The 16,026-nt window shown below is 36.0% G+C and overlaps 1 protein-coding gene across 2 annotated transcripts in view; it reads right to left on the bottom strand.

Annotated features, from left to right (window-relative positions):
* Positions 1-724: 724 nt before the first annotated feature.
* LOC139690393 (sodium-independent sulfate anion transporter-like) overlaps positions 725-16,026 on the bottom strand; it is a 55,909-nt gene continuing 40,607 nt past the window's right edge. For both annotated transcript variants that reach the window (XM_071587826.1, XM_071587825.1), the window contains exons 2-11: positions 8,478-8,785; positions 7,267-7,462; positions 6,249-6,469; positions 5,581-5,758; positions 4,291-4,620; positions 3,154-3,294; positions 2,701-2,846; positions 2,408-2,581; positions 1,636-1,789; positions 725-1,521 (exon numbers count right to left, since the gene is read on the bottom strand). In XM_071587826.1, coding sequence (XP_071443927.1) covers positions 1,466-1,521; positions 1,636-1,789; positions 2,408-2,581; positions 2,701-2,846; positions 3,154-3,294; positions 4,291-4,620; positions 5,581-5,758; positions 6,249-6,469; positions 7,267-7,462; positions 8,478-8,756 — 1,875 coding nt within the window. In that variant the 5' untranslated portion in view covers positions 8,757-8,785 and the 3' untranslated portion in view covers positions 725-1,465. The remainder of the gene's footprint in view (positions 1,522-1,635; positions 1,790-2,407; positions 2,582-2,700; positions 2,847-3,153; positions 3,295-4,290; positions 4,621-5,580; positions 5,759-6,248; positions 6,470-7,266; positions 7,463-8,477; positions 8,786-16,026) is intronic.

A 16,026-nucleotide genomic window follows, 5' to 3' on the forward strand; every position in this document is an offset into this window, starting at 1 on the left:
TGGTATAAAAATTTTTAAGTCAAGGGAATATATTGCTATTACATATTAGACCTATTGCTAACGAATTACTGTATTTTCTTACTCCTCCCATATGTCAATCAGACCAGACAATGACTGACTGACAGGTATTTCTTACTCATTTTCATAGTGATTGGATTTATTACTTGCAGTTGGAGACATACTTTGCATATCTTCACCTCCGTTTTCTAGGGTTTTAAAAATACCAGAATTTAGTTAACTTAATCACATAGGTGCAAAGTATGGATCTCATGAGAAACTTTTGATGGCCCCTGATGTTACAATAAGATTTACTTACACTCTTGGAAACAATGTCTAGCAAGCCAGGTGCTTATTTTGAGAATATTCACTTTAATTATGATTTTCCAATGACTATAAGTACATAGTAATTCCCTCAAGGCTGGTGAACCATTCCTTGGAGGAAGGGAAGTGTTAAAGTAAAAGTTAAATAAATATCAAAATTATTATAAATACTCTTTAAATATCTACTAATTGGCAGTTATAATAGTTGCATATTTTTTAAAAACATTGTTAAAATCAAAATTTAATTCTTCAGGGGGTTTAAAAGAATTTTCTACATCTAAAAATCTAAACAAAAAATTTTGTTTAGGAATGGTTTGTAGCAAGTGATGGATTCCGGAATTGATTTTTATAAAATTAGAGGTTCAACCACATAATGAAAAACTTACAAATCATTTTTATGATATGCTATTTCAGAGATTTTTTAATCAAAACATGGACAAATTGTTATTCATCTCTCACAAAATCATTTAAATATTTTTGGTACAGAGCACTTCACAAAGTTCATTGAGGAGACTCAATGTAGAAAACCATTAACTGCATCAAATTTGTACTACAAAACATTAACACTAATGAAAAATAACAATTATTGGAACCCACCAAATAATGTGGGTGTAGCAACTGGCAGGTCAAGTTGTAGATACTACAATCCTGCACAACCATATCCAAACTGCCATTTTCAGGCACACATGCCCAAAGGCTAAAATCATGATAAATCTCTCCATATGAAAGAACATTAAGATTAATATATACGTATCTTGGTAAACAAATTATCAGTTTTAAATCTCATGGAAAAATACTGCAAATATTTAAAAATCACAAGTATTTATAAAATTATTCACACACACTTTAAAATTGTATAATACAATTAAAAAATAAGACTGGCAAAATATTCAGAGCAATAACAAACTGTTTTCTTCAGTGCATGCATTACCATAATTCTGTCCTGCAGAGTTTTTTCTGTGGCTTAGGTCTTTGCATGCACAGAAGTCATGTTGCTTCATTCTCACCAGTTAAACTCACTATTCAAACTTAACACTCATTGAGGTAGGCACCACATTTTCAAAAACACTTAAAATATCAGCAATTGATAAATATAATGTCATTCTAGTATCTCCAAAGTGGATCTGGGAGGTACCAAATCTCTTCAATATCGAATTGCAATGTCAGGTCGATGACTAAGAGGCATTTTATTTGAATACTCTGTAAGAAGAAGAATGGATGGAAATTAGTAATGGGAACAAAAAATTACATGAATATTCCAATGTATGCTGCACATGATTCCAAAAGCACAGTTAACTTATTGAATAAACTTACGTCTTAACAAGTCATTCAACTCATTCTCATTGTGACAATATTTAAAGTCTTTAGTCTGCAATTCCTGGAATATTTCTACTATGCTGGGCTTCAAATTATAAAATAATATTGGTTGACTCCGGTTTTCAAAATCTTCTATCAATGACTTTATCCCCTAAAAAGATAAAAACAGTGCATAAATATATTGCAACACATTGAATGTCTCACTCTATAACTCTATTCCCAACTGAAATGTTAATTTATACATAATTATTAGAAAATAAAAATTAAAGCACATTTAAAATTGCTAGTCTTCATTTTTAAGTATCTAATATTCATGCAAATGTCACATAACTTTGGAATAAGATCTTCCTCTCTTCATTAATTTTTTCAAGATAAAATGGGAGCTTGGTGCTCAAAAACAGAAGCCTCTCATGACATACGAGACCTCAAGATCAAAAACACTCAAGATACATGAACATCAAAATATTAGACTAAAAGGTTGTATATGGATATGGAAGGCCAAATTAATTCCACAGAATTTTGCCCCCTGATGATCACAGGTCTTGGTTGAAGAACTTTTCACTTCAAAATAGCTTCATAATACATAATTAAAAAATAGATCAATATTGCCATGCTTTGCTTACTTATTCTAAATTACAGTGAAAATATTTGTCACACCACATTAAAACATTTCATGCCATTGTTCTCTTTTTGGTTAGTAGTAGCATGTATGGCACAAAATTATTTCTTTCCAAACACAGGAAGTTTGGGGACAGTATTTGAAATTTACCTTGGCAGCAGTGAAGTCAACTCCCTGAATATGACGACTGTCGATGACAACAGGAATGGAGCTGGAGCCTAGTTTTACTCCCGCCTTAGTAACTAAATTACGAACATATTCCACAGATGGAAATACAAGACTTCGGTCTGGCGTGACAAGAAGGTATTCAAAACCTGATGCACTCTGAAATTAAAACATGAATGAAATTTAGATCATGAGTGTGCAGGATCTAAATGAATGAAAAAACAGCTGAATTATTTTAACTGATTAAAAATGTGTTTACAAGAAGAGGAACAACTTACCACTGACTTTTCCACTTTGACTGTGGGCCTAGCAGAACCATATAATAGAAATAGAACATTCAGTCCTATACCAATAACTATTCCCAATTCCAATCTTATAAAGAGACATGAGAAAAATGTAGCCACAGCTGGAATCAGGTCAATCTCTGCAAATAAAAATATGAAATGGTTAGAAATGTTTTTTACTGGTAGGTCTCTCCATAGTATCTATGGCACTCATTTAGATTAAAATTTAACAATAATGGGATAGATGGTCATCCAACAAGTTAAATGGAAAATATACTTTATATGTTGGAATACTTTCAAGATTGATTTTATGTAATGGATGAATTAAAAGATCAAGGACCAAAATTGATATACATACAACTGAATTCATTAGCCAAATACAGTGGCCTTTGACTTTGATTGCCTTTTATTATAAATTAATATTAAATCAATTATGTTTAAACCTACTTTTTGTTTTCCAGATGGGCTTGACAACATGGAACTCAACCATGAAAACTACAGCAGCTATTATCACAGCTGCCAAAGAAGCTTTTGGAATATATGCGAAGTACGGAGTGAAGAGATGTAGAGCAAGGATCACAATAATACCTGAAATTAAATTATTAGAATTATTAAAAATACTGCAGATATTTAACCAAAATTGAAATTAAGAATGTAATAGCTTTTTGGAAATGTAAAAAAGGAATAAAAATATTATGTCAAAGAGAAATAATATTTTAAGAAGGAATATAAGCAGGGATTAATGCAGGTTTCATCATTTTAGGAAGTGTGTCATTGTTTCATGTAAGGTATTCACTCATTCACCAATCTGCTCATATGAACAATTTTACCCAGTATTATTTAGTGTTAATTATGAATATGAAAGTATTAGCAATGATATAATGTATAGATCTCTGGCTCTCTAAAACTCGACAATGCCCGGTGGCATGTTCATAAATATCACCCATTGATGGTAGGAGAGCCAGTACCACTTTCCATCCCAGGAGTAACTAAAATTTTGCTTAGAGGGCTTGGATATCTAATAGTATCATATAACTTTCAGCAATGGGTACTCCAGTTAGCAGCCAATTGTTTACTCAACAGGTAACAAAAAAGGAGAAATCAGTGAAAAATAGATTCTAATTTGATATTAATTATGGTGATTAACTATGGTATTAATGAGTATAATTATAATTTAACATTTTGCTGATGCTTTTCACATAAAAAATTAACCAATAATTCTCAGAAATGTTTTTCTAAGAATTTTATTTTTCCAAATTATATTCCCTTTTATATTTTGGGACATACTGGAGCACATGCCAATTTTTTTTATTTTGCATGCATTTTTTCAATGCACACTCAAAAATAAATAAATACCCTTCTAGCGTGTACCATTCTTTCCAAATCCATTGTCTATGAAACCTTAATTCAAAAGTTCTGTTACGAGATTAAAAAACTATTATACTAAAATTGATGGATCTTATTGAATTGCTAAATCTTTTAGTATTGCACAAGCAAAACTTTTAATGAATTCTCAAAGTCATGTACTTTTAGGAATTTTATTAAAAATTATATTTTTTAATTACATGAAATTATGGGTCTTACCAGTATAGACTCCACCAAAAGGAGTAGCCACACCACTGGAATGGTTGACAGCACCCCGTGAGAGAGCTCCTGATATTGGAATGGCAGAAACAAAAGATGACAAGACATTTGATGCCCCAATAGCCAACATTTCTTGAGTTGCATCTAAGCGTGACTGTCCATCAGAAAATGCCTTGGCTAATGCTACATTTTCAAGTATTGCCAACAATGGAACGACTAATATAGCAGAGCCAAGAGATGAAACCATGTCCAGGAAGTTGTAGGTTTCATTTTTTATCTGTGCAGAAAATGGGGGAGGCTGGAATGGTGGTAGGCCTGGCTTGACAAATCCTGAAAACAGACAATTTTTCGTCAAAATTTACAAACCTTATTTAATCTTGTCAACTTTTAACTTCTATTTATATTTCAACATCTTAGAGCTATTTCAGTAATTGCTATAATTGGATACAATTTTAAAAAATTGATAATATTTTAACATTATTTGGAACCACAGGCAAAATAAAGAGTAAAATGGAGTAATTCAGGAAAACTTTTTACCACATTTTCTCTGGTGTCATAGTAATTGACATAAAAAAGGATCTTTTACACAATTACATGCCTCACATACCTCAGATCATAAACTTAAAAAAAAACAAAAGGCATACAAATGAATCAGCCACAGAACATGCCTGAATCATGCTCAGTTTTGAGATAGTATGAAGACAGTGATAAATGGTGCCAGAGCTAGTAAAAAGAGCTGATTTTAAGAATAATAGGCATAAATAGTTTACCATACTTGAATGTAAACAAAATTCAGTATGAGGTAACTTGTAGAAGTTCAAATTGTACAAAAAATTCCACCCTTTTTTAATTACTAAAATACCTGTCTTGTGCATAGAATGACTCATTTTTTTCATTGAAATTCTGTAGATGAAGGTCGACCTATACATGATTATATGCAATATTCATTTAAGCTAATCCTCGCATTTGATTTTACCAACAAAGCCATAAAGCCGATTCTCCTGCCAAGATACACAAATGCAATCCAAATAAACTTTGTCAAATGATTGAAACTTCAAGGTTCCACAATGTTTGTAATCAAATGAAAAAAATATTCTAAATACAATTTTTTGAAAATTAAAAACTCACTTGCTTAAAAGACACATTCATTTCATAATATTGAATTGGCTATAATAAAGGTGTCAAATAATTTCAAATGCTTCAACAGAGGTATGACACTAGGCTTTCCAGGACATTGCCGAATTATCATCAGGGGTTAATGAATAACTTGGCTACACATTTGTTACACACCTGTTAGGGCAAAAGGCCTTGTTCCATGCAATTCAAACTCATATGCAGCCACAGCTGAAACAACAACCACAATAATATTCCTTGAGGTTGAAACCAACCAAAGTACTTGGCTAGTTATACGCTGAAATGATGTTCGTTCTTTTGAGTCTGTTGGCCCAATGGGAATGTCTTTGACTTTCTGAAAATTTAAATTAAAATTAATATATAAATTATTATGAAGTTTAATTAAAGTTTACACTAATGAAATAATATTCAATAATATAAATAACCTATATCATATGATATTGCTATTTTGATTCATTATATTGGACGAACAATTTTATATATGATATGCTTTCCACTCAGGATCTATCAATCAAAACACTTATTTATCTCATGGATGTACCAGATAACTTAGTCAAAATTAATCACCTCTTGTTTCTAATAAGTGGCTAATCTGAATAGTTTCAAATATTACCAGGCTCATTTAACATAGTTCATAATTATTAATTCTAAAAGTCAAAGTTAAATAAACCCAGATAACAACTTTACTAATCAATGCATATTATGCACAGTATTTATCATGAATATTTTTGAGATACATAGCCAAAAGGAGAATACATTATTTTAAGTCAATAAGATGAAGCTAAACATAGTCGGTAGTTCTTATGTGTATTATGAAAACTTACCCGGAGTAAAAGTAATATAGCCATGCATGTAACACCTAGTAACGTGTCCCATAGTTTGGTTTCAGATATGTGTTCAAATAAATGCTCCCACACATCAAGAAACTTGGAGCCTGAAATATCAAGCCCCAGAATGTCCTTCATTTGGGTTGTAGCAATAATGATTGCAGCTGCAGATGTGAATCCGACAGAAACTGGTCCCGAAATAAAATCAATCAAGAAACCTGAAATAGGAGAGATATAAAATATATTAAATTGAGGTAAAATTACACTGGAGAACAAGGAAGTATAATAAGCACCTTAAACTATACATTTAAAACAAATACTATTTCCACAACATAATGATGCATCCCCATTCCCTTGCCACAATTTTGCTATATGTGACATCATGTGAAACAACCAGGATACACCTAAATATTGAGATTCATCAGACAATATAACTTCCATCATTTCATTTTGAAAATTACAAAGTTAATGCTGTACTACTGAAAAGCATAAATTTATAGGAAACTTACACCACAATAAATTAGAAGGCGGCTCTTTGTTTAATAATGAGTATTATTTTGCTAAAAATGTGATATTTTGTCCATTTCAGGGACATCAAGGGACAAGACATTTTTTACGGCTAATTAGCTCTATATATATGGCTTTTTATATTTATATGCGTAATATATCATTCATTATATTTTATACATTTATGTATAGCTATGGCTTTATGATATTTGTTTTCCTTTAAAATTAAGTTTTTTATAGCCAAGAATTGAAAACACAGACTAATTTACATTCATAAAATCTAATCAGCAGCCTGAAAAAAAGCAATGAGCACTATGACTGTTCGTTCCGACTTTCTAAAAGAGATTTCATAAGAGTTGACCGGCTGAATCTGTTGCACTCTTTTCAAAGTAAATGGTAATATCCTAAAATTTTGGAGCAAACAGAAACAGTTGATTCAATATAACATGGCTGCATAAAAAGGCTTCCATTAAAGATATTATAGATATCTCAGATGACGGTAACTTACCTAACTGTAAGATTCCCATGAGCAGTTCCACACAACCACTCAGGAAAGTAAGCAGTACTGCAAACTCTGGACTGAGGCCAATCAAATTCTCTCTGGTTAAAATAGATGCAATTGCTGTTGGTCCTATGGCACTCACTCGAACACTTCCGAATACAGCATAAACAAAGCATCCCATGAATGCTGAATAAAGTCCATACTGCAAAGTAAAGATGAAGGTATTTCAGTCAAATAATGTGCATGACAAAATTGAGTCTATGACAGTAATAATTTCAAATTTTTTTTGCTTAAACACTTAAGATAGCAATATGTTTGCTCCAAGTAGTAACCAAAGCACTCAACCTACTTCTGTATCATCAGCCGTAGCTATAGTCCATTTAGCCCATTTAAATGGTTTATGACAAAAAATGCAATCACTTTATATCAATCCACTTTTCTTTAGTAAACTAAAATACTTGGCAAACTACCATGACAAGTTTTGAGTAAATAATACTTCATTAATATTACTTGAAATGCAGAAAAAATAGGTACTAGTTAACTTTATGCAGCCCACCGAAATATATAGAAAAAATTCTGGAAAGCATAAAAGTTAATTAGTAATCCATAAGTGACCATATGTGTTAATGATTAATATGAAGTTTCATCTAATGGGTACTTGAAATTTCTTATAAACGAATTACTGGAAACTGATAGAAAAAATTACTTGTATCACTTTTATTTTGCATGAAGTTTTTTGTTTGATAAGTAAAAGACACCTCAGTTTCTAAAAGTGACACTCAGTGAAACAATGGCACAGATGATAAATAATTCAGTTCATGTGAGTATCATCACCACCATTTCACCCCAACTCCTGAACCTCATCTCGTATATATTAATCATTTGAATATTGCGCACAACACATGTGTTTACTTCACTTAATAATGCATACTTAACATTGCTTTGGTTGACAACAACAGCACATGAATCCCAAACAAATCACATGGGGCTCATATATGTACATGGGTATATTGAAAGTAATATTCTGCATATCCTATTTATTCTTATTCTTTTTTCTCCTTTCCCTTTCCCACTCTTCTTTCTTCCTACCCACGATACCCACATCAGCTTCGGGAAAGATATTATTGCTCCGTCTTTAGACCAGATGGGTGGATGACACTGCTGCAACCATTGAAAAACTGGAGCGCGTACCCTATGATTAAACCACTGCCTCTCACCTGGGGCGGAAGGCCGGCGACGTTGGAATAGGCGATGGCCTGCGGGATGGCGGTGAGGCCGACCGTGATTCCAGCTACGAGATCCGAGACGGCCGCGCGGGGCGTGTAAGTGGGCAGCCACGATAGGATAGGGATCCTCCTCAAGAGCATTTTCTTGGTGAGGCCCCGGCGCACCCTGGAAGACAGCCAGCGGGCGCCTCGCCCGCACCCTCCGCTGCCGCCGCCGCCCTCGCCGCCGTTTGCCACTGGGCTAGCATCCTTCGCGCTCCCATCCGGCATCGTGAGCACCACTGAACCCAATACGCCATCTGCAAGGAGAAAATGAGTTCTTAATTAGTTGGAATCTACGCTTGTGTCCCAAGGCATCTTGAGGGAATAGAGCAGAGGGCAAGGGGCAGCAGCCTTTAAAAAGAAGAGCGATCATTGGGAGGAGATACGTTTTACGGAATTACCGTAGTCATCTTTTGTCTTGCTCTGTTCATGAAATGGATGAGGGAAAATCGAATTCTTGCATCCATCGGTACGACGGGCCTGCCAATGTACTACATTGGTTGTATTCTTTTCTGGATGCATCATGTAAAATCGCAAGGCTAAGATCATCTCAATAGGTTTAATCCAGCCCAGAGAATTCGTGCCACAGATTGTGCAATACTTGTGTGACAACTCGCACTCTCTCTCTCTCGATCTGGGGAAGTTTCCTCAGTACCATTTGCGAGCATTGAATTAACTTTTTTATGCGAATGATTCGCAATGCTCCCAGAATATTTTGTTCGGCTTAGTAAAACGAGACACGCACCGCTCGCACCTTTGCTCGCGGCATCTATCGACTGTAGGTGAAACAAATCGTTATTACTTCAAGGGTGCATGTTCTGGTAATTTTTTGAGAGAACTTGGTGAACAAATTAAAGATAGCATTGCGCGCTCGCGCACACTTTTCCCGTGCATGACCCCATACCGGCACCAGGTGTATATTCAATTGAAGGTACGGTTATTAGAGGCAACCCCTAAACCTATTTCATTAATATGAACATTCATACATATGAAAGAATAGTTAAGTAACTGTCGCATTTCCACGCAGTCCCATTCAGGGTTTCCATCAAAATATTAGAAAACACCACTTTATTATTATTTTTATTAAATGTTCCCATAATTTGCTGTTTTACGCTTCATTTTACCATTTAATATTAAAACACTCATCAATATACAAATCAAATTTAGAAGTCGACTTGGGAAGGAGGGTGACCGACACAGCTGAGGTTATTTACGCCATTAGGGATGGATGGGAAGGGTGGAGCGAAACCCGGTGTCGGCATTAGCCGACTCTTATCAAAAGGCACCCAGGGGTCAGCAGCTGAACGTCTCATCTGACGGACGGCGTCCTCACTCAAAGTGCTCTCCACAAATCACCTCAAGTAGGGATCGGGATACCATTGACAAAGATCTGCCGTCTCTAGCACGAGCCCTCTGGGTGGGAAGCCACACTAGCCACCCCAAATCAAATCTCGGTGATCCATTATAGTCCATGACATTAATCTGTTAAACATCAGTCCAGGTGGAAAATAAGGAAGCTCTAACTAAGGAAAGTGTAATTTTCAAACAAACTTTATTAAAACACGGCCTATATTTCGACGTTGAACGTCGTCGTGGCCCCTGATGACGTTCAATGTCGAAGTTTGTGTGAAATCACAAAGTTACTTCTTTCATTTCAATATATTGAAGGCATTCGTTAAAGCTACGCCTGAGACTAAATTCAATGAGGATTTTTTGTTGGATCAAATGTGGAAATTTAGTTTCCAGGTACTGTGAGAATACTTGAAATTACTAGTCTTTCTGAGCATCCACTTTCACATCAATTGCTCTTACCACCCCTTTGCCAGAGTCCTCTTCCCTCTCTCCCAGAGAGCTCTTTTGTTTTTTTCCATTCGACAATCGCCGCCTTTCCTTCCCTGCGGCCGCACCACGAGGGAGAAAAACACTCGGAGGAGTGGAAAAATTCACTTTCCCTTTAATTCAACTAACAACGCGTGTTTTCATCATGCGGAATTTAATGCTCGCGAGACTACAAAAGTCAATGTTTATGAAAAAGGGGTGATTTTTTTGTTATTTCGTGCGTGTGTGCTATGCGTGTGTGTACTTTTTACAATGTAACAGAATGCTTGGAAATAAAATGCGTATCCTTTGAAAGAATATAAAAACAACTTTCACGGTCATGGACAGCGTTCAATCCCGTGAAGGTGATGTGAATGAATCGTCCAATCTAACTGAAAGCGCTATCCAATAATTTTAGCTTTCAATAATTTAACTTTATTTTTTCCTCATAAGACGGAGTTTTTAATGAAACTGGATTTTTTGGAAGTAATTCTGGATTCACTAAAATGCTGAACTATTACGGATAAGCAAATACATCTTTAAAAGATAGGGGTTAGATAGAACTTGCATTAATCCTTGTCAATTATGTAGCTGCTCACTCTCCCTACTCATTGCCAAGCAGTTTGCGTTTTAATTACATTGTGATAAATATTTAATAAATTTTCAAACGAATATTGAACAAAATTCTCCTGACAATTTCACGTGAAAAAAACACCTCATCAATCCAATAGATTAGTAGTTGATATTTTAGTACCCTGCAAGCCACCGCTAGGATGTGTGGCTGGGGGTGAATACATACCAGACTAATTTTGACCCGAATATGAATGACCCTGGCGCAGTCGGGCGACGTTGTTCTGATCCCTAATTGTTCGTGGGAAAAATATAATCTTAAATATTTCCGCAGGTATACCATCCAGTCAATTTGGTCATTTTTTATATGCCTAGCCTATGCAAATTCTTATTCAAGTCACATGGGTAAATAGACAAACTAGGATGAATAATCGGTGACTGAGGCTTTATATCTCGAGCTAGAGCCTACAAGAGAGCAGTTTTCTACCTTCAACGACTTCCAAAGAAATGTAATTCAACAAAAAGAAATGATTTCATGAACTGTGTGGATTAGTAATCTACGAATCAGAGATATGAATGATTTTAAAGAAAATCACACTATTCAGATAATAAGTTCCGTGGAAATCTTATATATTTAATTTAAAGTTATCTTTCGTAAAAAATATTAGACAAACTTGCAAGTATATCGTCAAACGTTTCTTTTGAAATAATTGCAATTTAGTGAAATAGGATTTTGAATGATTACACCGTACTTTTATTCCTATGGATACTCCGTTGGATGGACGTAAACCAAGAAATTCTGTTAGGAACTTCGCAGGAACAAATGGTAAATACAAAAAATTAAGAACTTAAGTGTGAATCGTATATGACACACAAATTCGTAAAAAGTTAGATAGCATTAAATGTCATGGAAGGAAACGCATTTTCAAATGGAAAAAGGTAGATCACTCATTAAATGTAATGATGACAAAGGCTTTATAAAATATCCTTGATTTTAAAATAATTACAATGCGCGTGCGTGTAGACTTGTAACAAATTACTTGTTGCAAACAACAAGCGGGAGCAACAACAAAACTGTTGATTCGCGCATGATCAATACAACATGAGACTCTTTACTTAGGCTTTGTAAGGACGCCTGCCAACCCGGGGAAGGATTGCATAATCCTGCTCCGGGTTTGCCTGCAGCGACCTTTGGGCCTTCGTCGGCGGCGACAGCGAGTGAGCACGATGCCTCGGGTTAACCCGACTTGGTGCACGCTTATTTATAATGTGCTTGGCAAGCAATTCGTGGAAATGGAAATACATGGATGGAACTAGCTACTTTAGAAACGATAGTCATCCCATTCATGGACAGTTTCCAATCGTTTACTCTTTAGGAGGGGGCGAACAATTTTCAGTTTCAAGGAGGAGGGTGCAATATTGTTTTCGCACACATCTTGCGGCATTGTCCTTCAGAGATTCGCCTTTCACTAGTCTAAATGAAGAGTTCCCAAGACTCTTTTGGCCGCAAAATTTCCCATGAAATCTATGGGCCAACTAGTTTGTTGATACCATCTAAATCTGTTTTTCTTCCCTATTTTACAGTCAACTTTCTAATCTGATCCTTCCCCAATCTATCAGTCTAAGTAATCCATTCACTTTAGAGAGTATGCATTCCATTTTAGAGCAATGAAAGTGAATTAACAGTGGAAAGAACCAAGAGAATATCGTCCTTGAAACACATTTGTAACCACTATGTAGTATGAGTACAATAGAGCTACTCCCATCAAAGAGAAATCATTTGCTTCGTCAACGCCGGTCATCTTTTCACGGGTATCAGCTTTCTACCAGATCTGAGATACATATATATAGCGATAAATTTTAATAATTAGTGAGGCAGCTTACACCTTTGGTCACCCTCGTTTATGACCAAATTTTTACTTTTTCGCTTTCTCAGCACAACTAGTCATTTGGATGACTGAGTGACTGTCACAGGAGTATCATCAAGTTCCTATGATTTTTGAAGTTAATAGTGAAACTACCGCTATAATACGAAAACCAAAACACTTTTGAAAAAATCAAAACTCTTAATCATGTGGAAAGATTTGTCCATCAATAGTTTACACCATAGCTTAGCATGACGACAACTTGCTCCCATGGTCATCTCCGTTAGAATTACCATGCAATGCCAGTAAAATTCGCTAAATTTGAGATTCCACCAATTAAGCATTTTGAACATAAGGCCAATTTATGGCTACAACATTGTATTATTTTTAATTAAAAGTTTCCATGCAAGGATAGCAATAAGCACCATTAAATTCAAATGGATTTGGTAAGGGGCCCAGTAGATGTATCAGTACCCACTCCAAAATTCAAAGGAGGAGAAAAAACAAATTTTAGAGTTCGTTCTTGAGCCTACTTAACGCACACTGATAACTTTGCGAGTTAAGAGAGTAAAACTGCTTGCTCTCAATGTAGAAAATATTTCTTAATGAAATCAATACTTCAAGTAAACATTCATATATACGAAGTGGCAAGGCGGAGAGCTTGAGCCATATTGTGACATAATTCATAATCTACAGATATTTAGGGTTCACGCCACTGACAGTGCTCGTCAGAGCTTTCCAATAGCAGGATTGACTTTTGATCTTGTACAAAGAGGTTAATGAGGTGCTCCTCCAAGCACAAAAATTAATTTATGAAATACAATTAATCCAATTTGTTTCCATATTGTCACTCGAAATAAAGATTTTCATTTATTTAATCCAAAAACAGCATCACGCCAATTAAATTGGACAAATGACAAACAAAACAAATCATACCAATTAAAACGTAACGGATAACAAATGACGAGGGCGAAAGTAATTCATGAATATATGTAACAGTGACACCACGTGAAGGCAGATGACAACGAATATCAGTGAATGGTACACCCTCAGGGGCACGAGACGATATCCCAAAGAGAAGTCGTGGCAAGGGGAAAGAAGCAGGCGTTACCTTATAAAATGGGCCGAAAAATGAATTTCGCAGCGAAAAAAGGATTGAATGGGGAGTGGTCGATGTGTGGGGAGGGGAATCTATATAAATAAACAAAACAGCGCAAAAATAAATTCACCTAAGCGAAACTGAAGAAAGAAGAGGAGTCGTGAGCTAAGAGATATGGCCGGGGGGTAATTATAACGCGGTCACGGTGACCTTGATCACGCAACGACAGCGAGCGATGACGTACGGGATGGGTTGGTGGCGGCGAGGGCCGTTGCAAAGGGAAGGCGGACGGAGGCGGTGCACTCTCGGGGGCGGGGGGGGATGCGAGTCGCCCTTTCTACCTCCCACCCTCTCCCGTGGAACGAAACGGCGATGCAACATCCAGAGACCGACGCAGAGCTTCGTCCCCCTTCTCCCTCCTAAGATCATCCCCCTACCCCCGTAAGCGCTAATTGCCATGGACGACAACATTCCCTTTTTTCCTCTCGGTGTCATAACATTCCACAATCAATCGTTCGAGTTAGCGAAGTCACGCTTTGGAAAATGATTGCCAAATTGGTAAAAAAAATGGCATGTACGGCTTAATTCTGGGCGGCTAATTGGCCAAAATAATTTTCATTGACATTAAAATGGACGATTTCACATAAAAATCATTTGAAAAGGACGCACGCTATGCTCTCAAATTACATCGACGTTTGGCCATTAACACTTCGTCGAACTGATTTCTGTTTAATTCTGGATGGAGAAAAAAACACTCAAAAAGTAGTAAATGTACACTTCAAATTTCATCTCGTTCATCTTGACTTTTAGATTGTAACCCTTAAAGATAAAGAATGGGAGTAGAAATTTCGGGCTATATTTCTGAGAATTTAAAAAGGGATTGCTTACTGCCAGGAGGCATGCGAAAATATTTGCCGAGAATGCAATCGATGCACATACACACACACAATGCAAACTGAACAGAGGGACAACAATTTTCCGAGAAGCACGGAGAATATTTTCTTGGGAATGCGGAAGGTTCATTCAAGTTCTCGGAAATCTACGCATTGGGATGCGATGCATAGATGAACCTACATAAAAAGAGCCATGCGTGGAAATCAACCTCAGTGGACCTTGTAGGAATCGGTGATTCAGTTCAAGAAGGCCGACTTCTGTTTCCTTCGATCCTCATTTCTTACCCTGACGAAAATGATTACCTATAACACACACGAGGTTAACTATCCAATTAAGGCTGCAAGCCCGCAGCAATCATATCAAGTATCTGCATATATGACCATGCGGGTCCATTATATGCTAATGTTTCCGGTAGTCTTCCGCCAACATAAAAATAATATTCTGAATAATATGTAACAAACTCGAGGGTAACCGAATGCAAAGGATGACGCTTAGTGAATACCTCTGAATTGGAATGTTTAATCATATGAATGAAAAATCCTGCTCCTTTAACACAAAGTAAAGCGCTAGTAAATGGAAAGAACTACTGAGGAGTCGGATACACCTTGCAGATCGCAAAAGCACCAACTTTCAGACAGTGGGTGACAATAAATTAAGAATCTACGTCATTGAAATAATGAAGTAGAAATCTCGGATGTTAATCAATCTCCAGCAGATATAAGGACAAAATTACAGGAGGTACTTTAGGATGTTTCAATTTATTTAAATTATTTGTATCAATAAACTATGAGGCATCCATAACTGTGCAATCTTCCATCCACGTAGTTGCAGATCAGGTAGTGAAATACGGCATTTTAAGAATAGTGGGTTTTGAGGTGGTGCTAAGCGACCATTCATTTTAACGCACCGGATACATTCAATACCAATATTGATTACAAGTGGAGCAGACAATGTAAAAAGACGCGATTTTTTAGGATTTGAAAGGAATTAGGAAGCAAATGAGAAGAAGTGGATAGCCGCGGGAGGTCAATCTTCTTATTTCACATTAACACAATTACCGTAGTCGGTGGTCGGTCATCGATAGTTAACGCAAAAATGAGCGGATGATCAGGAAAATGTGCTGGACGAACTTTAGTGCCCAAAAATGACATTCGGTCCCCCTTCGATAGCCTCACCTCAGCTCTAAAGGTCTACAGATTCAAAAATTCATCTGATTTTTTACTTACAAGAGGTTTCCAGAGTTTAATAAATA

This window comes from Hetaerina americana, unplaced genomic scaffold (assembly GCF_022747635.1).
Source record: "Hetaerina americana unplaced genomic scaffold, ioHetAmer1.1.p SCAF_3, whole genome shotgun sequence".
NCBI lineage: Eukaryota > Metazoa > Arthropoda > Insecta > Odonata > Calopterygidae > Hetaerina > Hetaerina americana.